Source organism: Mobula hypostoma, chromosome 17 (genome assembly GCF_963921235.1).
Source record: "Mobula hypostoma chromosome 17, sMobHyp1.1, whole genome shotgun sequence".
Taxonomy (NCBI): Eukaryota; Metazoa; Chordata; class Chondrichthyes; order Myliobatiformes; family Myliobatidae; genus Mobula; species Mobula hypostoma.
Genome location: NC_086113.1, coordinates 52,991,518 through 53,016,680, shown reverse-complemented (window position 1 = coordinate 53,016,680; position 25,163 = coordinate 52,991,518). Strand labels below are relative to the sequence as shown.

The 25,163-nt window shown below is 43.1% G+C and overlaps 1 protein-coding gene and 1 long non-coding RNA gene across 4 annotated transcripts in view; one reads left to right on the top strand and one right to left on the bottom strand.

Moving 5' to 3' along the window:
- LOC134358034 (RNA-binding protein 24) overlaps positions 1–25,163 on the top strand; it is a 45,319-nt gene that overhangs the window by 8,662 nt on the left and 11,494 nt on the right. The window contains exons 1-4 of one of the 3 annotated variants that reach the window (XM_063069911.1): positions 7,727–7,830; positions 23,659–23,876; positions 24,076–24,199; positions 24,421–24,475. In XM_063069911.1, the coding sequence (XP_062925981.1) occupies positions 23,709–23,876; positions 24,076–24,199; positions 24,421–24,475 (347 nt within the window). In that variant the 5' untranslated portion in view covers positions 7,727–7,830; positions 23,659–23,708. Of the gene's footprint in view, positions 1–7,726; positions 7,831–23,075; positions 23,877–24,075; positions 24,200–24,420; positions 24,476–25,163 lie in introns of those variants that run through there. The other 2 variants (XM_063069910.1, XM_063069909.1) reach the window with 2 other exon arrangements.
- On the bottom strand, positions 182–9,273 carry LOC134358035 (uncharacterized). Its single transcript, XR_010020781.1, has 3 exons — positions 9,250–9,273; positions 2,691–2,783; positions 182–1,463 (listed from the first exon to the last, which is right to left on the bottom strand). It is a non-coding gene; the product is annotated as an uncharacterized LOC134358035 (long non-coding RNA).

The window sequence follows — 25,163 nt, the reverse complement described above, 5'->3', positions numbered from 1 at the left end:
TTAAGTTTTTGTTTCATTTATTGGAGTGTATTCTTTTCAAATGTTCAAGGAACCTCATTTGAAAAAAAAACATTTTCACACAACAGACACGTTGGCTGCTGTAGGTTGCTTGGTGCTGGTATAAATCCATATTTCAGATAGCCTGCACTATATTGTCTATACTTTTTTTGTTAGGTCTGGTTCTGCTATTTTTGTTGTGGATTAATGACCAGAGTCAATCGCCTATTGTTTAAGTCCGACCTCAAGTGCTGCAATCAATAAAGGAGAAAGTAATGATACCATCATAGCTCAGGTAAAACCTGACTCTCTGCCTGAAGGTACATAAAGTGGGGCAGCGATATCTTAGGCCATGGGCCAGAGAAATTCCATCAAAACCATTCAAAAGGGTATATTTTGACCTTTGCCCCATTGAATGCCGTGCCTTAACTCACAGGAATTGTGTCACAGTGTGATTAGAGTATGGGAATTGTGATAGCTAACACTGTACCACAGTAATGAATGGCAATAATGCATGCACCGGGCCCTGAGATATCACAATTTCTTCAGTCAGATTTCTTATGATGTGCCAAATACAGAAGTGTCACATTGCTTTTCAACAACTGTAACGTGCTTCAAGCAAAGTCTAAGAGAACAGTAGATTAGCAAGAGATGAGGTGATTACATGATCACTGTAATCAATGAGGTATTGATGATCAAATACTTATAATAATTTCTCAAATTAAGTCTGCAATCCCTCAGTAGTCCCCTTTCTACAGAGTGCCCTCTCCATCATCCTCTTTATCGATATTACCCCTTAGAAACTCCCACCAACCCCAGCAGGCTGATAACGCCCACTTTGGAAACCACTGGTCTAATGGCCTTTTTCTTCTCCTTTAATTGCTTCCTTATTTTGCTCTATAATTATCATTTCCAAATTACGTTAAGATAGCAGTGTTTAACACTGCACCCGAAACATTGCATGTTAGTAAACAAAGACCAGGCAGGTGGTATCAAAGCATCAAAATTCTTCACATAGAGAGTTGCAGAATTCAGTAGGCAAAGCTTAAACAGTTTCTATTGATTTTAGAATATACAACTTTGATGTGGATAGTCTGTGTTGGGCTGTGATTGATATAATGATGCTCAGTGTGGTTTTGGAGTCTACATTCATATGCAGGATGGATTTGATCTTCCAGCAGCAATGAGAGTGGTCATTTCTTCACTGGGTAGTCCAGCATTGTGTGATGACTGTCCATATCATCTCTGGTATTTTGTAGGATGGGTGATGAACCTCGTTGTTGACAATATTTCCCTTTTTGCCATGCACCTTCTGTCAGGCCCCAGTGTTAGCAATGGTGACTTGATGACAGAGCCTTACAGAGGCTTCCTTGATGTGTCAGTCATTGTGGGTTGTTGAAGATTTTGTGGATTTCAGTTCATGAAAACTGTTCCATTATTTATACTGCTTTCAAGTTGCTCCAGTCCTGAGGAAGTTTAATACATCCACATTCAAATAGACACACTATCAGATTTCATTTCAGCATCCCTAAAATACTTTTCAATGAAGTACCAAACAGAAGAACATATTGATGTTCTATTGAGGATGCTGTCGTGACAGGATAAATAGGTTCTGTGAGATTGAGCATCTTGGTATCATCTTCTCATGATGTTGGCCATTTGAACTTCCTTCATACTAAATGGGGCAATGACCAAAATAACAATGCAACCACTGGAATTACAAGATGGGGCAAGTCACTCACTCCCACAAGTCCACTTCATGACGTCGATTCTGATTGCAACATCGACTCTGCATTCCTGTCTACATGAGGTAACCATTCACTTCCTTCCTTAATGACTTTCTGTCTACCTTTGCCTTCAATTATTCTGTTTCCACTGCTCTTTTAAAAGGAGTGTTCCATAGACTCATGAGCCCCTGGGAAAAAAAAATCTTGTTTGAAATGGGCAACCCTAAAGTTTAAAGAGTGTTCTCTGGCTCTAGATTCCTGAGAAACATCGCCAGCAAGGATCATGTAGAATGGCTCTCATTTGGAGAAATATATTTTGAGTGAGACCCAAAATGAACTGAGTACTTCCACTTGACTAGCTGAGGAACCAACCAGGGGCTAATTGGGTCTATCAAAGCCAACGTTGCTCATTTATCTTATGAATGGTTTTCCTCTCCTCCAATACTTACAGACCCATTCCCCTGCTGGAACGTTTGAAAGGTCAGGAGATGTGGACATCAAGGCAAATGTAACAGACATTGATTTACCCGAAACCTTTGAATTTTCTGCAGCCTTAGTGAAATCTTGCTGTCCTCAGTATCCCCCATGGCTGGACCAGGCATCACCTGAGACAGTTCCAGAGGGCTAGATTCACCAGCCAGCAGCAATTTCCCAGAGAACCCCCAAATAAGCTTGGAAGTAGCAGGGAGCACAAGAACATAAGAAACTAAAGATATAAGAGACCACAGATTCTGGAATCTAAAACAACAAACAATCTGCTGGAGGAAATCAGTAGGTCAAGCAGTATTTGTGAGGGGAAAGAGATTACTCCGTGTTAAAACCTTGTGCATCCGGACACAAAGTGGGAGCAGACCTAGACCTAATGGCCCCTCAAACCTGCCCCATCATTCAATATGGCCATGGTGGATTCACCTGTGTCAGTTCCCCATTGCCCTCAATTGCCTGAACGTTTCAAAATGCACCTACCTGCTCTTTAAATGCCCTTGATGATCTGGCATCCACAACAACCCATTGATGTACTACATTCTGAAAGATGCAGGAGACTGCTGATGTTGGAATCTGGACCAAAATAAACTTGAGAAACTCAGTGGTTCAGGCAGCATCCATGGGGGGGTGGACAATTGGATATCGATATTTTGAGACACAAGTCATATTGAATTGAATTGAATTGACTTTATTTCTTACATCCTTCACATACATGAGTAAAAATCTAGATGTTACGTCTCCATCTAAATGTGCAATGTGCAATCATAGTAATTTATAATAATTTATCATAAAAAGAACAGTCAATGTAACATAGAGTACACTCAAATCAGTGTGAGTTCATCAGTCTGATGGCCTGGTGGAAGAAGCTGTCCCGGAGCCTGTTGGTCCTGGCTTTTATGCTGCAGTACTGTTTCCCAGATGGTAGCAGCTGGAATAGATTGTGGTTGGGGTGACTTGGGTCCCCAGTGATCCTATGGACCCTTTTTACACGCCTGTCTTTGTAAATGTCCTGAATCATGGGAAGTTCACAACTCCAGATGCGCTGGGCTGTCTGCACCACTCTCTGCAGAGTCCTGTGATTAAGGAAGGTACAATTCCCATACCAGGCAGTGATGCAGTCAGTCAGGATGCTCTCAATTGTGCTTCTGTAAAAACTTTTTAGGATTTGGGGGCCCATACCAAACTTCCTCTACTGTCTGAGGTGAAAGAAGCACTGTTGTGCCTTTTTCACCACACAGTGGATGTGTACAGACCATGTGAGTTCCTCGGTGATGTGGATGCTGAGAAACTTAAAGCTGTTTACCCTCTCAACCCCAGATCCATTGATGTCAGTAGGGGTTAGCCTGTCTCCATTCCTCCTGTAATCCACAACCAGCTCCTTTCTTTCTGCGACATTGAGGGAGAGGTTGTTTTCTTGACACCACTGTATCAGAGAGATTACTTCTTCCCTGTAGGCCACCTCGTTATTGTTTGAGATAAGGCCAATCAATGTAGTGTCATTGACCAATTTAATTAGCAGATTGGAACTGTGGGTGGTGATACAGTCATGGGGTATACAGGGAATAAAGGAGGGGCCTCAGTACACAGCCCTGAGGGGCTCCTGTATTGAAGGTCAGAGGGTGTGAGGTGAGGGAGCCCACTCTTACCACGTGCTGCCGATCTGACAGGACGTCTCGGATCCAGCTGCACAAGGCAGAGTCAAGGCCGAGGTCTCTGAACTTCTTGTTGAGCCTGGATGCAACTAAAGTGTTGAATGCTGAACTGTAGTCCAAGAACAACATTCTCACATAAGCATCCTTCTTCTCCGGATGTGTAAGGACATGAGAGCAGAATTAGGGCATTCAACCCATTGAATCTTCTCCACCTTTCCATCATGGCTGATTTATTATCATTCTCAACCCCATTCTCCTGCCTTCTCCCCATTACATTTCACTCCATGACTAATCAAAAACCTTTCAGTCTCCTCTTTAAATATACCCAATGACTTGGCCACCACAGCAGACTGTCCCTCTGGCTGAAGAAATTCCTCCTCATCCCTGTTCTAAAGAGTCATCCTTCTATTCTGCAGCTGCACTCTCTGGACTTACTCCCCACACTATGGGAAACATCTTCTCCACATCCATTCTATCTAGGCCTTTCAATATTCAATGAGAAGCCCCCTAATTTTTCTGAACTCCAGTGAGCACAGGTCCAGACCCATCAACTGCTCCTCATAAGCTAACCCTTTCATTCCTGGAATAATTTCTCATAAATCTACTCTAGACCCTCTCCAATGCCAGCACATCCATTCTTGGACAAAGCGGTCCACGATACCCCAAGTGAGATCTCACCAGTGCCTCAGCATTAGACCCTTGCTTTTATATTCTAGTTGTGTCGAAATGAATACTAACATTGAATTCACTTTCCTTATCATCTTCTCAACCTGCAAGTTAAATTTGGAGAATCCTGCATGAGGACTTCCAAGTTTGATTGCACCTCTGATTTCTGAATTTTCTCCCATTTAGAAAATAGTCTACACCTTTATTTCTTCTATCATACACTTCCCAACACTATATTTCATCTAACAACACACATCAAAGTTGCTGGTGAACGCAGCAGGCCAAGCAGCATCTGTAGGAAGAGGTGCAGTTGATGTTTCAGGCCGAGACCCTTCGTCAGGACCAACCGAAGGAAGAGTGAGTAAGGGATATTATATTTCATCTCTCTCTTCTTTGGCTATTCTCCTAATCAGTCTAAGATTTTGGCTTGAGACCCTTCATCAGGACTGAAAGACCAACTTAAGAGGTGAGGGAAAGGGGAAGGACAAGAGGGGTCCAAGTGAAGAGGGGTGAAAAGCAGTTGGAGCTGGGAAGAGTGGAAATGACAACAGAGGCTGGGAGATGACAGGCAAGATTTTCCACAGCCCCATCATCCTTTGCCAGAAGAAATCCAGAATCAGGTTTATTACCACTGACATTAGTCCTAAAATTCATTGTTTTGTGGCAGCAGTACGGTGCAGTCATAAAAATTTACCATAAATTACAATAAAAAATAGTGGTAAAGAGGAGTAGTGAGGTAGTGTTCATGGATTCATGAACCAATGCATTCCTGTCATGATGTGCACTGGCAATGTCGGAATCCAGGTGCGGAGGAAAGACAGACTCCAATGTAGAGACGGCAATCAAGGTTTATTCATAAGAATTCCAATGTGTCATAAAGGGGGCATTGGTGGCAGACCCAAATGCAAGACATAGACACTGAAGTACTAGTAACAGGACTTGACTAGAGAGCTGGGTTAGGGACGTGACTGGATGCAGGCTAGGAGCTGGGACAAGAACACAGACTTGGGCTAGGACTTGACTAGGAAAGCGGGACCTGGACGAGGAACTAGGAACTTGGAACTTGGAACCTGGACAAGGACTCCAAGCCAGGGACTGGACAAGGACCTGAAACCTGGGTCTTGACTCGGGCTTGGACCCCGGATCTAGGTGAGGACATGACGAGGCTTAGGTTCCTCGAGGCGAGGACAACGAGGCTTGGGTTCCTCGAGGCGAGGACATGACAAGGCTTGGGTTCAGACTCCAAGCCAGAGACTGGACAAGGACCCAGAACCTGGGTCTTGACTCGGGCTCAGACTCTGGAACTAGGCAAAGACAAGACATGGCTACAGAACAGGACATGGCCACAGAACAGGATGTGGAACTCCTGCACAGGACGAGGCACATGGACAGGACGAGAGTACAAAGCCTTGGCTTGGACAGGACGAGGTTCTTGGATATAGCTTGGACAGGACGAGAGACTCCGGCACAGGATGAGGGTACTCCTGGGCTGAGTGAGAACACGAAGCCTTGATTTGGTCGAGGCAGAGGCAGGAACTCAGAGCCTTGGTCAAGGGAGAGACAGGAACATGGAACACAGAACCAGGACCCCTCCTTGGAAACAGGACATAGGGCCAGGACTCATACACAGAACACTGAGAGACAGATCTTCTCTCAAGGTAGTGGCAAACGGCCGGACCTACCTAGTGAAGGAGTGGACACAGAGACAGATACCAACACTAGGTAGCGGCAAACTGCCGGACCTACCTAGCGAAGGCATGGACACAGAGACAATTCAAAACAACGATAGACACTTCCTTATCTTGCTCTGGCGGTTGAACTTGACAGCGGTGTAGGCAAGGGTTACAGGCGAGGCAAGGCTTCAGGCAGGGCTCCGGGAGGAAGGTGAAGGGAAGGAAAGGGAACAGTCCAGCAACTGAAGCTGAACCCAAGAGCTGATTATGTAGCCAGCCCAAGATCAGAATCATGTGCCTCAAATAAGGCACACAACCGGACAAGGGAAAACTGGAAAACCTGGAATACGGATCGTTGGACCAGACCGTGAACCGGAATGCGGACTTCACGGACCAGATCATGACACAATGGAACATCGGTGGCCCAGCCGAGCGACAGCATGAGACCTAACATTCACAAAACTAGGACCCTGTGATTAGTGTTAATCAGGAACCCGCTTAAATAAGGCAAGTAACACAGAATTTCGGAGCCGATCAAAATAACAAGATTAAGCAGAAAGCACCAGGAGACAGTGTTACAAAGAGCGAGTCACTCGAGAGAAAACACAATGAATTCTAAATGATTAATGACTCTCGGTAAACAATTAACCAATTCAGGTACTCTTTAAAAACCTCGAAGCCCGATGCTCTCTTGATCCCTGCACAAGTCCGAAGAGCTCATTACACATTCCTATGCACAACATGTTTTAAATTGCCTTTACCCCAATACTCTCTGCAAATTTTTGGTCTCTGGTCAGTTTCTCACATTTTGTGGGCTTTGCTCCAGATTACTGTAGTTAGAGAAATAGAGTCATATAGCATAGGAAACAGACCACAGGTCTGTCAGCCCACGTGGTCCATAGACGTCTTGGCCACCATGGCTGACCATCTGAGCTAGTCCCATTTGCCTGTGTTTGTCCCTTATCGCCTTAAACCTTTCCTATCCACACTCATCCAAGTATTTTTTTTAATGTTATTGTAGCCGCACCGATCCCTTCCACTTCTGATAGATCCTCGAATTTAGAACCGGGGTCGCTGTTTAAAAGAACTAGGAGTTGCCCATTTAAGATGGAAATGAGGGGAGATGTTTGCTCTCAGTGCATCACAAGTCTTTGGAATATTTTTCCTTAAAGAGCCAAAAGTACCAGAGAGTGGCGTGCTCCTGGATACACGATTAAGGAACTGTCATCTTCAACACCGCTGCTACTAATTTCTGGCGCTGCTTGTGAGACGATTGCCCGGGAACGGGTCAGAGAGCGGCCGATGATCCCGCGGGCGACCTCTCGTTTGTCCGCGGGCGGCAAATTGCCGGCTCCCCAACATCGCGCCGAGCCGGCCCGAAAGCATTCCTGACACACAGCGGTTCGCGGCCGCTGAATGATACGGATATCTGCCGCTGGGATACCAGGAGCAGTGCGTTGCTGCAAGGCTCGGTCCTAACGCTGTGAGCGGCTCCTACGATATCCCAGCTGCACCGCAGCGCAAGTACATCTGGGCTGACAGCATCGGTCTCAAGGACGCTGAATGACCCAGATCACTCACAGAAGACCTTGACACAACTCTTAAACTGCGGCAGGACCTCAGTTAAAGGTAATGGCGCTTACTAATGAGGAGAATCGGCCTTTGTAACAAATCTGTAATTAAATATCCACTAAGCTTTTAATTTTATAAAAGCATTGGCTAAAATTAAACTATTTTCTGAATGATACAAGTCAGGATTGTTTAATAGGGCTGTAATATGTAATATTTCATCAGTCTCCAATATCACGGCACCCAAGAAACGTTGCTAGTAATCTGCAAGTATAATGACATTGTACTGACATCTGATTTATGCTCATGAGTTCTAAAACATTGGTTGTAAGCATAAATGTTTGGTGCACCTCCCCTTCCCTTTCTTCCATGGCCTTCTGCCCTCTCCTATCAGAATTCCCATCTCCAGCCCTTTATCTTTTCCACCAATGGACTTCCCAGCTCTTCACCACCCCTTCCCCTCTGCCCATTTCACCTATCACCAACCACCTTGTACTTCTTCCTCCACTCCTCCCTCCTTCTTACTCTGACTTCTCATCTTTCTTTTCAGACAGATGAAGGGCCTCAGCCTGAAATGTCCACCGTTTATTCTTTTCTGCCTGGCCTGCAGAGGTCATCCAGCATTGTGTGTGTGTGTGTGTGTGTGTGTTTTGGTGTGGCTTGGATTTTCAGCATCCCCAGATTAATATTAATGTTAAGGTAACCTGCAAGACCACTTGCTCCAAGTTTGAAATCCCACCATAGCAGCTGGGGAATTAAATTTAAGTGATCCAATACATCTAGAACTGTTCAAAGAAGCTGACTTTACCGATCTTCCCCCCCCCCCCATACTGTACATAGTTGTAAAAATTCAGGAACAGAAGATTTGCTGGAAGAACTCAATGGATCAAGCAGTATCTGTGGGAGGGAAAGGAACTGTTGATGTTTCAGTTTGAAACCCTGTATCAGGATGGTTGTAAAATCCCATTAAAGTCCCTGCTCTCTTTACCTGGATCCTCTATTGTAGGTGTCCTCAAACCCTCCAAAGTAGTTGTGTTCTAACTGCCCTCAGGCCAATTTGAGATGGGTAACAAATGGAAGCATTGTTAGGCACATCACTGTTTTAATAATACTAGGAGAGAACAGTTTCCCTTTGGACCTGGCCTGTGGTTTGCAGGCTTTCCCCAGGGTAATTTCCACTCTATATCTTTGTTAATCTTTTTGTGGCTGCATTGCTCCCAAAGGCCTTAAGCCCTCCGCAAAGCAGAGCATCAGCCTGGCATCAGGCAGTGCAAACTGAGGCCTTGCCCACAGCTTGTGAAGATTGTCTCAGCGTTTCCAAATACCTCCAACAACCAGTGGTTTAGAAAGATTTGGGAAAGTGCATAGGATTTTGAAAACATTGGCAAACTATTAAATCTAATAAATTCACTCACCAACACAATGACTGATGTGAGTTAATTAAAATGTAATAGTTTGAAAATAAGGCAAACCACTCACCTTGGATATTCAAGAGACTGCAGATGTTTGAATCACGTAATTCCTTTCGTCCCACAGGCGCTGCTCAACTTGCCAAGTTCTTGCAACAGATTTTGTTGTTGAGCCACTCACTTTCATTAATGAATATCAGAACCCCACTCAGATGAATGAGTTTGTATCAGAGGGCAGTCTTTAACATAGAGCTGAAGGTCCATTTAAAAGCTTATCAATCCCCAGTCATTACAGAACATCCTGATCTAATGGAGTGCAAGGTAAATTGCATGTCACCGAATTCAGGGACAAAGTGAGAGGTCAGATGTAGGTGCAGGACACAGGTACAGAATTCTAGAATGCATCACGGACTCACTGTCACTTCTCTGTGAAGCCGCTGGCTATCCTTCAACACAATCTAGTCCAAAATAGTAATGAGTCACACACTTGACAAGGACTTTTTCAATTGTCATGACTCTCCCCATTTGTTTACATTACGTAACAAAACAAGCATTCATCAGTTTGTGATTCAATAGCACATTGGATTTTTCACCTTTAGTCATAGATCCTTCACCTTTGAGGCCTGGCTTTAAGTCCAGCATAAACTGATGGGATGCAGGGTTTTATTTTGCTTTCATATTCCAAGATCCGTTCCGTTTGTGAAATGAACCTTAAAACTAGTTCCCTATTTGTGATTTACTTGCCAGAGACCAATGGTTGTGTGGATTCTCTGTCAGACCAGCACATTCAGACTTCTCCCATTCTCTATCCGGCTAATAGGAGTCACCTGCCACTCATTTTGAACACATCACCTGCAGCTTATTTAAACCCAGCTCTCATCCACAATCTTTGTTCATACAAATCAGTCAGCCTCAACCAGTTGCTCCTAGCCTTCAGTTACCTTGTTGTGTTAAGTATCTTTTCTCTCTTATTTTGTGGTCCCTTCTGGCTTGTTATTTTGCGGTTTATTATTGAAGTTATTTCTCACTGCTAAATGTACACAGCTGCTTTGTGTTTGAGTCAAGCCTCTGCTACATTTCCTGACATTCTCATTTTAGCTAAATGTAATGAATTATTAGGAAACATGGGAAACTGCTCATACACAAGCATCTTATCTCCTTAACTCCACTTAACTGCACCGTGCATGTGCACATATGTAATATATTCACCACACAATTTTCCCCTTTTGTTTGAGGGAAATGATTCACCAATGTACAGATCTATTGAGTTTCTTTATTCATCTCAAATAATAGAATGGCTTGCACTGACCATGCAACCATATTTTGAAATTGTCCTGCTTCCCTTCATTGCTGCTTCGTGCCTAAGGAACAAACTGCCAGGGGAAGCTGTAGAGGTGGGGACAATGACAATGTTTAAAAGATATGATTGGAAGGGTTTAAAGCAGGGGTTCCCAACCTTTTTTTTAATGCCAATGAGCCTTACCATTAACTGAGGGGTCCATGAACCCCAGGTTAGGAACCCCTGGTTTAGAGGGATTTGAGCCAATCGCAGGCAAATTGGACTAGCTCAGGTAGACCCCCTGGTCGGCATGAATGTTGGGCCAAGTGGCCTGTTACCATGCTGTCTAATTCTGTGACTGTAGGTCCACTTCTCTGTTGTTCATTCTTCAGTACCGTGCAGTTCTTGCAGCGGATTTTGCCCATGTGATTTTCTTTTTTGTAGATAAATCATTCTACTGTGGGTTATTTGGTTATTGACTTGCACAGTGAAGATACGCCCATATATTTCCTCACAACACAGCTAGAAGTCATTCAGAACATTAAGTCCCTTCTGATTCTGAGCTATCTCATTACCTCATTCCCCCACCCATTTCCCTTCTCTTTCAAATGCCCATTAGCTCCCATCTGATTCTACTACCGCTCACCCACAATCACCCCGATCTATCAAACTACAAATATATGTCCTATTTTCTGAAAGAAGAACTTGTTTTGAATTGGTGTATGTGCAGTGAATGGCTTCCATTACATCTGGGCAGCTATCTACGCCAGCATTAACCATGAGCTGCGGTCATCACTACCTCTATACAGTAAAGAGCAGTAGTATTTGTGCCTCACATCAGGATGAATTGGCTGGCATTCCCTGATGCCAATTCTATTAGTGTAACAATTTTGCAGGCAAAGTAAAAAGTAAAATAGTGAGTTTTTAAAAAATACTTCAGCTGAACACTTTTTTATCAGTTAAGCCACAAACATGTTAAGGAGTGCATGGTCGAAAAAAGGGCCAAAGTATGGTGTTGAAGCTGCTCCTTTAATGAGACAGTGGGTCAAACTGTGGTGATCAGGACCCACAATTTACATCTGCCTTTTCTGCTGGATGTTCATCAGTGCACTTAACCTTTGCATCTAAATGCCTCCCATTAGTCAGATGCACTAAAGTGGCTGCTTTGCAAGGTGAAACCATCTGTGAGCAGAGTCTAAATCACAAGCCCATGTCCATGGACCACCTTATGACCATCAAAGATATTCAGAAAGACAGAAAGCAGAGCTGGAATAAACTGGCCTTTTTCAGTATGGCAACAGTTCAATGCTTGAGCCTCAGCTAATTAGGATATATTTCTGATTCTGAATGAAGGAATCAACAGCTGGTGAATCAAGAACTAGATGATGTTTGATTGGGATGAGAGGGCAGGGATTTAATTGGAACCACAGGGGCAACTTTTTCACCCATTGAGTGGTCTGTATACTGAATGAGCAGTTGGAGGAAGTGGTTGAAGCGGGTAAATTAACAACATTTAAAAGACATTTGGACAAGTACATGGAAAGGAAAGGGTTGAAGGGATTTGGGCCAAATGTGGGCAAGTGGGTCCAGTTAGATGGGAGCCGTCACTGGGTCAAAGGGCCTTTATTTGTTATGTATGACTCTATGGATGGACAGACCAAGTGTGGGCAGAATGTTTCCACTGGCTGAGAACTAGAACAAGTAGTCAGTATCTTAAATTATAGGGCAAGTGAATTAGGACCAAATAAAAAGAAGACATTTCTATACCAAAAGGGTGGTTAAACCATGACATATGCTGCTATAGAGGTCATGGATTTTAGGAGGGGATAGATAGGTTCCTAGTTACAAAACGGCAAGCAAAGGTTTGGAACTGCCGATAAGCCATGATAGCATTGGAAGTTAGTAGTATTGAAGGGATGAATGGCGTGCTCCTGCTCTTGTTTTCAATGAATTAATTTTGACATATTCAATGAACTTATTTTCAATAGCCTGGGGTCTTCCCCAGTTACGGATGCCTGACTGATGACCAACCTTTGGGAGACCAGTAGGATGCATTTGCCAGCTGTTCGGGGCTTTAGGCATCTTTTGTCGCAAGGGAACTTAGTTTGCAACCGTACTTCTAACAGAACGGTCCAGGTTACACACAGTTCATAAGAACTGAACACTGTCATAACATAGGAAAACATGTAAAACTTATACAATTCTATGTGAAAAATAACAAAACATTAATCTTGATAAAAGTATAAAATTAAACAAACTTCGCACCTTTACTAATGTGTTGTAATGTGTTTGGAGCCATGCTAGATGTGCTTCTTCTGGCTGCTGTGCTAATGAGGGGCGGTATACAAAATGTATCCGGCCCTTCACCTCAGACCTTGCAGAATGTCTCCAGGACCTACGGTTGAGTCTAGAACAAGAGTGCAGTGGAGCCCCCATCTGACCTCCAGCCAATTCAATCCGTCAGGCCTAATGTAGTCACTAATGCTGAGTTCTAAATTTGTAGCTCTCTTCAATTTTTGAGGTCTCCAGATTGCAATAGCCCTGAAACTTGGTGCATTATTTTGATAAGCAATGCATCTTTTGCTTTCTGTTTTTGATTTTCCTAAGGTGCTATACACTGAAAACCCCTTTTCAGTTACAAAAGTGGCTTGCTCTATTTTCAGGTTTTTGGACCACCACCAAGTCTGCCCCAACACATTTACACTAATCCCATTTTATTCTTCCCGCATTCCCATCAACTCACTCCATATTCTACCACTGAACTGTACATTACAGACAATTTGCAGGAGCCAGTTAACCTACCAACTGCACATCTTTGGGTTTGAGAGGAAACTCGGGTGAGACACAGACAGCATCAGACATCAGCACTGAAATCTGGTCACTGGTGCGTTGAGGCACCAGCTCCGATTGTTGTAACAATAGTTCCTTGTGCTCCTACACTCCCATAAACCATTAATTGTGCAGACATATTCTCACTACCAGTATCAGTTTATACTGTTATTTCCTGTTTAAACACTTCCCTGCATAAATTCGCAAACACGAGGAAATCTGCAGATGCTGAAAATTCAAGCAACACACACAAAATGCTGGTGAACGCAGCAGGCCAGGCAGCATCTATAGGAAGAGGTACAGTCGATGTTTCGGGCCGAGACCCTTCGTCAGAACTAACTGAAAGAAGAGATAGTAAGAGATTTGAAAGTGGGAAGGGGGAGGGGGAGATCCAAAATGATAGGAGAAGACAGGAGGGGGAGGGATGGAGCTAAGATCTGGACAGGTGATTGGCAAAAGGGATACAAGGCTGGAGAAGGGAGAGGATCATGGGACGGGAGGCCTAGGGGGAAAGAAAGGGAGAGGAGAGCACCAGAGGAAGATGGAGAGCAGGCAAGGAGTTATTGTGAGAGGGACAGAGAGAGGAAAAAAGAGGAAAAAAAGGGGAAAAAATAATAAAGAAAGAAAGAAAGAAAGAAAGAAAGAAAGGATGGGATTAGAAGAGGAGGAGGGCTATTAACGGAAGTTAGAGAAATCAATGTTTATGCCATCAGGTTGGAGGCTACACAGACGAAATATAAGGTGTTGTTCCTCCAACCTGAGTGTGGCTTCAGCTTGACAATAGAGGAGGCCATGGGAATCAGAATGGGAATGGGACGTGGAATTAAAATGTGTGGCCATTGGGAGAAAGCAGGACCTCACACTTCTCCAAGTTGAACTCCTATAGGTGCTTCCTGGCCTGCTGCGTTCCACCAGCATTTTGTGTGTGTTCCCTGCATAAATTGATAGGTTCACACACCTGATTATATCTTGCCTTGCCCCAAGAAAAATGGCTGCAGTTTGAGCAGACATTTTGAATACTTACTTTGACATTGTTCCAACCAAACTCATGATTTTGTAACCTAACAACAGAAATAACCTGCCACTTCTGCATCCCAATAAATGTTAGTCTAACTGATTAACTTGACTGCAGCACTTTGACATGATCCTCATACCGTTGACCTTGCGAGGCATGCTTCTATCCCAGCGTATGCGCACTTCAGAGAAGAGTGTCATGGTGTTTCTCTAGCCACATCATATCACTCTCCTCTGTAAGGATTATGAGGGCCCTAATCAGAAGAACTTGTCTTAGAGTTTCTAATGCCGTACTGTTCCGTCTACGCTGTGGTCACATTGACTGTTTCTAGATGGGGTACCTGCCACTTTACCAATGTCTCACTTTGCTGCTGTGGCCATAAACCCTAATTTTGAAACTTTTAAAAATTATTACTGTCACGTGCACCAAGATACAGTAAAAAGCTTTAGTTTGTGTGCTGTCCAGACAGATCATTCCATATGTAAGTACAGTGAGATAAAAAGGAAAATTCGAATACAGAATATTGTGCTGCAGTTACAGAAAAACTGAGGTCAAGTAACTTGAGTTAGGTTTGAGGAAAAAGGGTTCACCTTCACCGTGTAAGAAGTCCATTCGACAATCTGGTGATAGTGAGATAGAAACTTGTTCTTGAGCCTAAAGGTACAAACTTTAGCATCTTCTACCCAATGGGAGGGGGAAGGAGAGATAATGACCAGGGTAGGAAGGGTTTTTCATTACGACTGCTTTTCTGAGGCTGTGGAAAGTGTAGACAGAGACAATGGAGGTAGGCTGGTTTGCGTGGTTGACAGGGTGCATTCACAACTCTGCAATGTCTTGTTGGCTTGACACCATGCTACCAGGCTCTCTGTCTTCTTCCTGCACGCCATCTCATCATTTGAGATCAGTCCACAATGGTGTCAATGGAATTAGAGTAGAATATGGCCACACAGCAGTGTGTGCAGACAGTGTAGTAAAGCACTGAGGATGAAGCCTTGTGGGTCAGTAAGGTTGAGGATAATCATGGTGGAGTTGCTGTTGCCTATCCTTACTGATTGCAGTCTGTTGGTCGGGAAGTCAAGGATCCAGTTGCACGTTGTGTGCTGAGTTCTGTGGTCTACCAGTTTGGAGATGAATTTGTATAGAATTACAGCATTGAAGGTGATGTTATAGTCAATAAATATGAGCATGGTGTGAAGTTAGTTTTACCCTTTTTGTGAGGCCTGTTAAATCCTAGTTGTCATCCTAGATGTACGCATCATTTCTTAATCTAACTATATATTGCCAGGATTACAGGAATCATTAAGATATCAAGAGTTGCTACAACACGTGCATCTTGTTTATTCTGTTTCCTGACTACACCGTACTTGTGCATATCCATCATGCAGAGATGACATTTGGGATAAACATAAAAGTTGCTGGTGAATGCAGCAGGCCAAAGAGGTGTACCTCTTCCTAGAGATGCTGCCTGGCCTGCTGCATTCACCAGCAACTTTTATGTGTGTTGCTTGAATTTCCAGCATCTGCAGAATTCCTGTTGTTGACATTTGGGATAACTTGTTAGAAAATCTGAAATTTGGAGACTTCTTTGCACCCTTGCACAATCATTCATTCCCTCCCCCCCCCCCACATTGTTTTAAACCTATCCCCTTCTTTTCAACTCTCCATCTGGTTTTCATCCTATCACCCCTTGATACAAAACATTATTTCGCTAGCATTTTCCACACAACCATTTTATTCCCCCCTCGCTTCCTGTCACTCATCTTATTCTAAACACAATCAAAGTTCAAAGTAAATTATTATCAAAATACATGTATGTCACCATATACTACCCTGAGATTCATTTTCTTGTGGACATTCATAGTAAATACAAAGAAACAGAATAGAATCAATGAAAAATGACCAATGTGCAAAAAATAGCAGACTGCGCAAATACAAAAAAAGAGAAAAAAACATAAGAAGAAATAAATTATGGCAATCATAAGATGAGGAGTCCTTAAAAGTGAGTCTATTAGTGTGGAATCAGTTCAGCACTGGGGTGAGAGAAGTTATCCACTCTGATTTAGAAGCCTGATGGTTGAAGTGTAGTAACTGTTCCTGAACCAGGTAGTGTGGGACCTAAGGCACCTGTACCTCCTTCCTGATGGCAGCAGCGAGAAAAGAGCATGGATGGTTGGGGTCCTCGATAGTGGATGCTGCTTTCCTGCAATTATACTCCTTGTAAATATGCTCAGTGGTGGGGAAGGCTTTACCTGTGATGGACTGAGCTGTATCCACTACTTTTTGTAGACTTTTCCATTCAAAGGCATTGTTGTTCCCATTTCAGGCCACCTCTTACCTTTTGTATTGCAGTTCTGTGCAATCCCACAATGGCATTTAATCTGTTTAGAAGTTGAAATCTCAATTTCATCAAATCCCTCCCACTGACACTCTCCCCAATAAATTCTTGATTGCTAATAAAAGGAACTTTTAAAAATGGAATTTAGAATAATATTTTTCACTATTTCTGACTGCTCAACTGTCTCACACTTTTTGCCCCTCACTAGTTTTAGAATCTAAATGAAACTTTGACCTTCTCTGTCAACAAATCACTGGAAAGGTAACCACTTGGCTTAAAATGCACCTTTTTTATAAATTACATCATAAAACTCACTCTGTCTGTCTCTCACTTTTTTTCCTTCACTTCAGTCCGCCATGCACTATTCAATCATTAACTTGTCAATTGAATTTGTAGTCAGCAAACAAAGGATTTACAAGATCATAATTCATCTACTGACAAAACCCCAGCCTTTAAGGAAAAGATTAGATTTACAGATAGAAACATTAATAAGGCATAAAAAGAAACAAAATATAATTCTACCAATAGTTTTAAATATATTATTGCTAATACTGTACTTATTTAGAATTTTTAAACTTTACAAGAAAACATACTTCTGACTTCTGGAATTTAACTAATGGGGGGAAAGAATGGTGGATAACAACAATCTGCATTTATATAGTACCTTTAATATCCAAGAGTTCACAGGAGTATTGACAAACTTAATGTGACACCAAGCCACACAAGGAGGAACAGAAGAAAATGACCAAAAGCTTGGTTCTACTTGGTGGGCCATGGCCCATCCCACGGGGTTGCCAACTAGGAGAGGAGACACCAAAAAGATATACGTAGGTGATAGCTCTGTGCGGCATGCTGGAATCCATACTTGGGTTATGGTTGGCCCCTCCAGTGCTCGCTCGGTGGAAGAAAAAGTTGGACCAGAACAACTTACGATCAATTCTGCAGTTTGCCACACAGGGACTTAGGCTACACTATTTTTCTACCTTGTGGTTGTATGTTTTTCTGAAGTCATAACCATATGTGCTATGTGCTGTTGGTAATGTATTTTGCAACTTGGCCCCAGAGGAACTATTTTGTTTGGCTATATTCATATATGACTGAATTATAATTAAACTTGAATTTTAAATTATTTTGAAAAGAAGAAACAATAGAAGGTAACAATAGAAAATAACTTCCCTCTACAGTCTTATAAAGATTAAGAAATACATTTCCAAATATAAATTTTGTTCTGTAATCTGGTTGGCCTGTTATAAACATGAAAGTGTGTAAACATTTTGGGTATAATTTTTAGTTCTAATAAACAATATCAAAGGACATGGCAGAAATATTTGTGTTTTAAAGTTGATTCAATTTGAAAGGATACCAGTATTCAAAACAAGGAATAATAATTTGTCAAAGGCTATAATGCCACCTCTATTTCTTTATTGTGAAACTTGGCTTTTAGCCTTGTAGGTAAGACATTGTATTCTGTTTGCAGCTAATCCAGTAGTTTCTTTTCTCACATATGCAGGTGGTTCTCTTTATCAGATACATCAGTGAACAAATGTGCTGTAACAATTGCCTTACACAACTGTATAGATTAGTTAGGAGGCACTGCAAATGATGAAATCTAGAGCAGAAAAAACTGCCAAAACTTTTACCAGCCCTTTGCCTCCACAGATACTGCTTGTCTGCTGAGTTCTTACAGCCGTTTAGATTTTTTTAATAAAAAAAATAAGAAGATGTATAATATTCAAATCCAACATATATCCACATTACCAAAAATGAAGCAAGCAACTAGATTAGCTGCAAACAGATGTATGTATGGCTTGGTAATGAAGTGAGCAGCTTTGTTAGGTGCAGTTTTGATTTTATTAATCAAGTCTGGCGAGATTCCTGTGCCTTGTCAATGGTGAACAGTGTTCTTTGGATAACCAGAAATTAAGTCACCCATCAAAAACATCCCACTTTATAGCCGTTGTATTTTTGGACTGGTCTGCTTAAGGTCAAGCCAATGGTGATACCTTTTTGTTAACAGTGATCATTAATTGGTGCCTGTGTGGAATAACATTGTTTGTCATGAACAGCTGAATTTTGAACGTTGGGTAGGTTGTTCCTTATGCACGTTTGGAATGTTTCATTTGCTGAGGGTTTGTGAATGGAACTTAACACTGTGCAAGCTTTACCACTTCTAACCTGATGAAACAGTGGAAGATGGTTGAGCTTAGAACTCTGCAGCATTTCTCACTATTGCTTTTTGTCAGTCAAAACATTGATAACTGGGAGCTCAATAGCTTATTTTGTTGAGGGTTCCCCAAGATTCTATTTTTGTTTAATACTCCATTTCATTAGGACAGTGAGATGATGGAAGTGTTTTTTGTCAATTATGCATGGAATTGCGTGGAATTGCAAATGTTCTGTTTATCCTGATGATATTTTGTTGTACTTACAGGTTAAATCTTTCTTTTATTTAACACAGTGTGCAGATTAAAGGCCAAGTTGCAAGTTAGACTTGTACCATAATGGGAAAGAAACCTTGTGGAGGTTATGCAGATAATCTACTGAAGTCCCTTGATGGAGGAGTCAGCCACACACCTGGCAAGCCTTCTCACTAAATACTCAAGTTGGAAAACATACTTTTCAGTGATAAATAAGATCAAATGCAGATCACATAAACTACTTTTGTGGGTCCTTCACTATGCAGTTGTCCCTTCTGTACCCAACTTGAACAGAGATCATTTGGTTGGCATTTACTTACTGAAAGAAAAGGTGGTAATATAAGAAATGGGAGGAAAAGGCCATTTGGTCCCTCAAGCCTACCCTCCCATTCAGTAAGATCATGGTTGATCTACTCCTTCAACACCATTTACCTGTCCTGTGTCTAAATCCTTTCATTATTCTAATATCCAGAAATTGATCAATGTGTGTTTTGAATGAACTCAATGACTGAGTCACCACAGTCTGAGTTCTCCTATTTTGGTCCAAAATGGCCTGTCCCTTACTTTGAGACGAACCTTTTAGACACTGTTAGCATCCTCCCTGTATCCAGCCTGTCGGGTCTTCTGACTATGTCTGGGTGAGATAATTTCTTATTTCCCTCAATTCTGACCACATACTGATGTTCTTCTAGACTGAGGACACACACTCTTGAATCCAATTCCCAATTTCTGCTGTAATTGGCTGGTGAAGAAGCAAATCAGAAACTGAAAACTCCAGCCATTTTTTGTCACTTGTAAATGACATATTTATTCTTGCTCTTATTGCATTTAATGGTACATTTAGTCAACAACAATGCCATTTTTGAGGAGCTCTTGATACTTAATGTCCAAAAGAACTTGTACCTCCAACTTGTTGACTGAGAAAGAACCAATGACTATGAAACAGGGATACAAGTGTGTGGTGTGAAGTGGATGAGATTGCTACACAAAAGAAACAAGGTTGACCAAAATTTAATTGCATTTTACTAATGTAAGTGTTGCCTCAATACTTAATGACTTAAGTGACTTCATCAATAATTTGAAACATTTCGTTAATAATAGACTTAATAGACCTAGACATTAGGCATGGCTGTACTTTTCTAATTGTTGCTAACTTTTTGAATTTTAGGGCAATATTACAATAGTTTCATTGTCACTCTGCAGCAGGCCACAGTGGTGTACCTGATCATCATCATTTGTGTGGTGTCATATAACGTGCGCGATCGTGGTCATAACCATGATTGTTCTTGGCAAATTTTTCTACAGAAGTAGTTTGCCTTTGCCTCATTCTGGGCAGTATCCTTACAGGACAGGTGACCCCAGCCATTATTATTACTCTTCAGAGACTGTCTGCCTGGTTAACCAAGACTTGTGATATGCACTAGCTGCTCATACGACTATCCGCCACTGCTCTCATGACTTCACGTGACACTGACCAGTGGGCTAAGCTGGTGCTACACCTTGCCCAAGGGTTACCTGCAGGTTAGCAGAGGGAAGGCGCACCTTACACCTCCTTCGGTAGAGATGTATCTCCACCCCGCCACACAGGGAGTACCTGGTAGGACACAGAAAACCTATGCCAATCAACTGGCTGGAATTTACAAGGACATCTGCCGTCTCTCACTGCTGCAGCCAGAGGATTCTGCCTGCTTCAAAAGGGCATCAGTCATACAAGTTCCCAAGAAAAGCAGAGTGAGCTGCCTCAAGGACTATTGCCCTGCATTTACTATGATGAAGTGCTTTGAAAGGCTGGTCATCACCAGAATTAACTTCTGCCTAAGCAAGGACCTGGACCCACTGCATTTTGCCTACCGCCACAATAGGCCTACAGTGGATGCGATCTCACCGGCTCTCCACTTGGCTTTGGACTGTCAGGACAATAGTAATACCTACATCACGCTGCTGTTCAATTAGTTACCCTTCAGCATTCAATACCATCATTCTCTCAGTTCTAGTCAACAAATATCAAAACCTGGGTTTCTGTACCTCCCTCCACAACCGGATCCTTGACTTCCTCATCGGGTGACCACAATCAGTGTGGATCAGAAATGAAGTCTCCTCCTTGCTACAATCAATGCAGGTGCACCTCAAGGATGCAGGCTTCGCCCACTCTCTACACCCATGTCGCTGGCTCGGCATAGCTCAAACACCATCTGCAAATGCACTGATGACCAACTGCTGTCAGCAGAATCTCAGATGGTGTCAAGGCAGTGTACAGGAGTGATTTGAATCAGCTGATTGAGTGATGTCGCAACAACACATCTTGCACTCAGTATCACTGAGTCCAACGAATTGATTCTGAACTTCAGGAAAGGGAAGTCGGGAGAACACATACCTGTCCTTGTCGAGGCATCAGTAGTGGAAAGGGCGAGCAGATGTCAACATCTGTGTTGGGCCCAACACATTGATGCAATTATGAAGAAGGCACACCAGCAGCTATATTTCATTAGGAGTTTGAAGAGATTCGGTACATCACCAAAGACTGTAGCACATTCCTACAGACGTACCACGGAGAGCATTGTGACTGGTTGCGTCACCGTCTGGTGTGGAGGCCCCAAAACACAGAACAGGAAAAGCCTGAAGAGAGTTGTAAACTCAGCCAGCTCCATCATGGGCACTGGCCTCCCCAGATTCGAGGACACCTTCACAAGGCAGCTTACAAAGGTGGCATCCATCATTAAGGACCTCATCCACCCAAGATATACCCCCTTCTCACTACTACCAAGAAGGAGGAGGTACAGGAGTATGAAAGCATTTTGGGAACAGCTTCTTCCCCTCCACCATCATTCTTCTGAATGGTCCATAAACACTACCTCGTTTTTAGCAGTTATTGATTTTTACATATTTATTACTGTAACTTGTATATTTTACGTATCGCACTGTACTGCTGCTGCTGCAAAACAACAAATTTCATGACAAGTGTCAGCGATAATAGAACATAGAAATCTACAGCACATTACAGGCCCTTCGGCCCACAGTGTCGTGCCGACCATGCAACCTACTCTGGAAACTGCCTAGAATTTCCCTACTACGTAGCCCTTGTTCCATGTCCCTATCTAAGAGTCTCTTAAAAGACCCTATTATATCCCCTCCACCACTGTCACTGGCATTCCACACACCCAGCACTCTGTGTAAAAAAAAAACACTTACCTCTGACATCCCCCTTGTACCTACTTCTGCTGCCCTCTCGTGTTAGCCATTTCAGCCCTGGGAAAAAGCCTCTGGCTATGCACGCGATCAATCCCTCAAATAACCCTGATTCCAATTCCGTTTCAGTACTGTTAATTTCCTTCTTTAAAGATAATGTCAAAACAACAAATTATAAAGCTTTTCATTGTAGACCTATGCAAGTCTAGACAAGCTGACCTGTTGTTTTCAATTTGCCCAGACAATTTTCTCCCTTTCCTTTACGAATCATTGGGTTCTCTTTCTGCTCAGTGATGCTATCTCTAACTCACCAGATCCACAAAGTGCCCTAAATTGTCTCTACCTCATGACTTTAATCTGGGTCAAAGTGCAGACTGGTAGCACAACAGTTGGTGCTGCTGTCTCATAGTGCCAAGGATTTGTGGAGATTCCTATGGCTGTGTACTGTTAGCTGCTACTGTAGGCTCTTGACAGAAAGAATGAGAGGGTTGATGGGCATGTATGAGAATGAATTGTAGGGATGAGGCAAAATAAGGAGAGTTGAATGAGACTGATGAGATGACTACCCAAGGACCAACATGGATCCATCCTGCTGATTGGCCTCCTTAACGTCACCTTCCTTCATGGTGCCACCTTTTGTTGAAAATCCTGATTTGTTTAATAATGGGGAAGACAGTGAGTTAGATTATTTTTGATCTCTCTTCCCTCACGCATCATATCGCTTTTAAAAAAAAATTCACATGGTTCTCAACCCTACTCCAGGAATAAAGCCGAGGTTGCCTTCAATAATTGACTGCTCATTGTGGTGACTCATCCGTTAACTTCATTAAATTAACGCGAGGAGACCTGACTCATTTTGCGTTTCGTTTTGACTTCCAAACCCCGTTTCGCGTCACAGTTTCCAAACTGCATTCTTGCGCAATAGCATATCGTATCACACTGTTTCAAGCACTTCCTTGCTGAACATGCTGGGTGATGGTGTCTCTAAATTATACTAAGTAGGTCCACCCCTAACAACCCAAATCCCCCTGCAGCCAGTCTGCAAGCGATCCGATCGGGATGCGCTCGTCATGCCTCGGCCGGATGATTGACAGTTCTGCGCGCCTGGGGATGGTGGGCGTGGCCTCGCTGACGGCCGAAGACCGAGGGGTCGGGGGCGTGGCCAATTGCAAGTGAGTGACAGGAGAAGGCCGGCCAGCCGCGGGGCACTTAAAGAGCCCGGGCAGCGGGAAGAGCAGATTACAAGCGGGACAAGCACACCCGCAAAAGTGCATTTTGTATTTCATCTACCTCACACAGGGCGCTGGAAACTTGTTTATTTATTTATTGGGGGAAGGGAGGAGTTCTGATATAAGGCCGACGGGGGAGGTGCATTTAAATCATTTTGTTTCCTCTGCCGGCTCCTGTGCTTGTTGCAGCCTTGAAACGCGCCAGCCGCTGAATTTTTGCAGCCTGCACCGGGGGCGAGATGCACACCACTCAGAAGGACACCACTTTCACCAAGATCTTCGTCGGCGGGCTGCCCTACCACACCACCGACGCGTCGCTCCGCAAGTACTTCGAGGTCTTCGGTGACATCGAGGAAGCGGTGGTGATCACGGACCGGCAAACCGGCAAATCTCGCGGCTACGGTTTTGTAAGTACCCTAATTCAGGAGAAGGGTTTGAAGGTTAAACTGCAACAGTTAATGAACGATAAGGCAGCAAGCGAGCCTTGCTTGCGAGAGTCCACATGATGCTGCATTGTCTTATTGTCGCGGAGGATTCCTCGGGTGTTGTGCTTTTTTGTTTAACTGATGCTGGGTTGTATCCCCGGTTCCTTTACCTTGCATTCAGGTGACTATGGCTGACCGGGCGGCGGCGGAGCGTGCATGTAAAGATCCCAATCCCATCATCGACGGCAGGAAGGCCAATGTCAACCTGGCGTACCTGGGGGCGAAACCTCGGATCATGCAGCCAGGTGAGTGGACTGGAATCAGGAGCTCGAAACTCCGCCAAAAATGAATAGTTTAAATCAAATTAAGTAAACGTCTAGCAAACGTGGAATTCCGCCCCCCCCCCATTTTTAATTCACGTTAGGAAATTAATCTTGGCATCGTCATGGATGATGGGGTGTTTTCGTGTCAACTTCGTGCTCGCACTGTTTCCATTTGTAACGATTGAATCTGGTTGCTTTGACAGGTTTCGCTTTCGGAGTACAACAGATTCACCCCGCTTTTGTACCCAGGCCTTATGGGTAAGTGCCGTTCCTCTCCCGCTGCTGTTAATAACCGGTTTTCCGTTCCACTTAAATGCAGATTTATTTACACTTTTTAAATGTCTTTCGGCTCCACAGACTGCGGTTAATTAAACGCTACACCTCAACTCTGTACTTAAAGTGAAAGCCAGTTAGAAAGTGATTGTTTAGCTAGCTACTATAGGATCGATTATAGTTAAACATCCTTTACCAATGACTAGCCTAAACTTCTAGCGAGTAAAGGACGAGAATCAGGTTTAATATCCCTGGGATTATGTCGTGAAATTTGTGGATCTATTGTGCTATGCAATCTCTCAACGAGTCAAGTTCGGAAAGCGATTCCGTTCATCCAGCCAGTTTCTGAGACACAATAGCTTGTTGGTGCTGTGCAACGGTTTTATGTACTTATTTTTAACAGGTCGACTTTACCCCCTTTTGGCTTGACTCAATTCTATGTATTTCTTTCTGATCTGACAGGGATCGTTTACAATTAAGATAACATGATGATGAGAGAAGGATTTGATGATATGAGGTGGAATAGTTACCGAATGAGCAGATCTTAAACTGTAACCAGTAGACTCAAACAAGCTAAAAATGGTGATTAACTGTTGCATGTATGTTATTTCTTAAAGTGTAATAGAGCTGCGTGTGCTTTGTTTTACTTTTAATGAAGTGGTGTTTAGAGCTA